The sequence below is a fragment of the Monoraphidium neglectum genome, assembly GCF_000611645.1.
Source record: "Monoraphidium neglectum strain SAG 48.87 unplaced genomic scaffold scaffold00261, whole genome shotgun sequence".
Lineage (NCBI taxonomy): Eukaryota > Viridiplantae > Chlorophyta > Chlorophyceae > Sphaeropleales > Selenastraceae > Monoraphidium > Monoraphidium neglectum.
In genome coordinates, this window is record NW_014013367.1 from 14,879 (window position 1) to 15,461 (window position 583).

The window sequence follows — 583 nt, forward strand, 5'->3', positions numbered from 1 at the left end:
GGGGTGGGGGGTCTTGGTTGACCCCATGTTTCTTGGGGGGTTTGTTGCAGGAACAGGCAGCCGTTTTTATGATCAGGTTTGGCTGGAACGAGCGCCGGCTGTGGTGGCGATGCACCCCACACACCCCATCCAGGAGGTGCAAAATGCGCCATTGGCTCGAACAGCAACGGAACTATCCAACCACCACCACTGCCACCAACACAGTGACGATCGAGGCTTTGTATGATACAAGTGCAGCGGTCAAGGGCGTTTGGGCACGTGCCGCATCGTCCTTACTTGGCCAAGAAGGAAATGGGGGGCTGTCCCTCCGTCTCCAGGGTTATCTGCAGCAGGGAATGAGTGGGACATCTGTGGTCAAATCCGTTCGGAGCTCGTCGTTGTGCTGGGAATCTGAGGGGCCGGCAAGACAGCCAGGCTTGTATGCGCTGCTGATCTAAAACGCCAGCCCTTGCGATGTTTGGCGGGGCCGCTCTGTGCAGCACCCATGGCGCCGCAACGCGGCGACGCATCACCGGCACGCACATTCGCACAAGTCCAAGCTTCCGCGTAATATCTACATCCTGCTTCAGCCAACCCCCTTGGT

The 583-nt window shown here is 58.7% G+C and overlaps 1 protein-coding gene across 1 annotated transcript in view; it reads right to left on the reverse strand.

The window, feature by feature from the left end:
* MNEG_2334 (hypothetical protein) overlaps positions 1-348 on the reverse strand; it is a gene marked incomplete at both ends in the record, with an annotated part of 9,730 nt that extends 9,382 nt beyond the window's left edge. Inside the window, one exon of the mRNA XM_014049188.1 lies at positions 277-348. Within this exon, the coding sequence (XP_013904642.1) occupies positions 277-348 (72 nt within the window). The remainder of the gene's footprint in view (positions 1-276) is intronic.
* Positions 349-583: the final 235 nt, after the last annotated feature.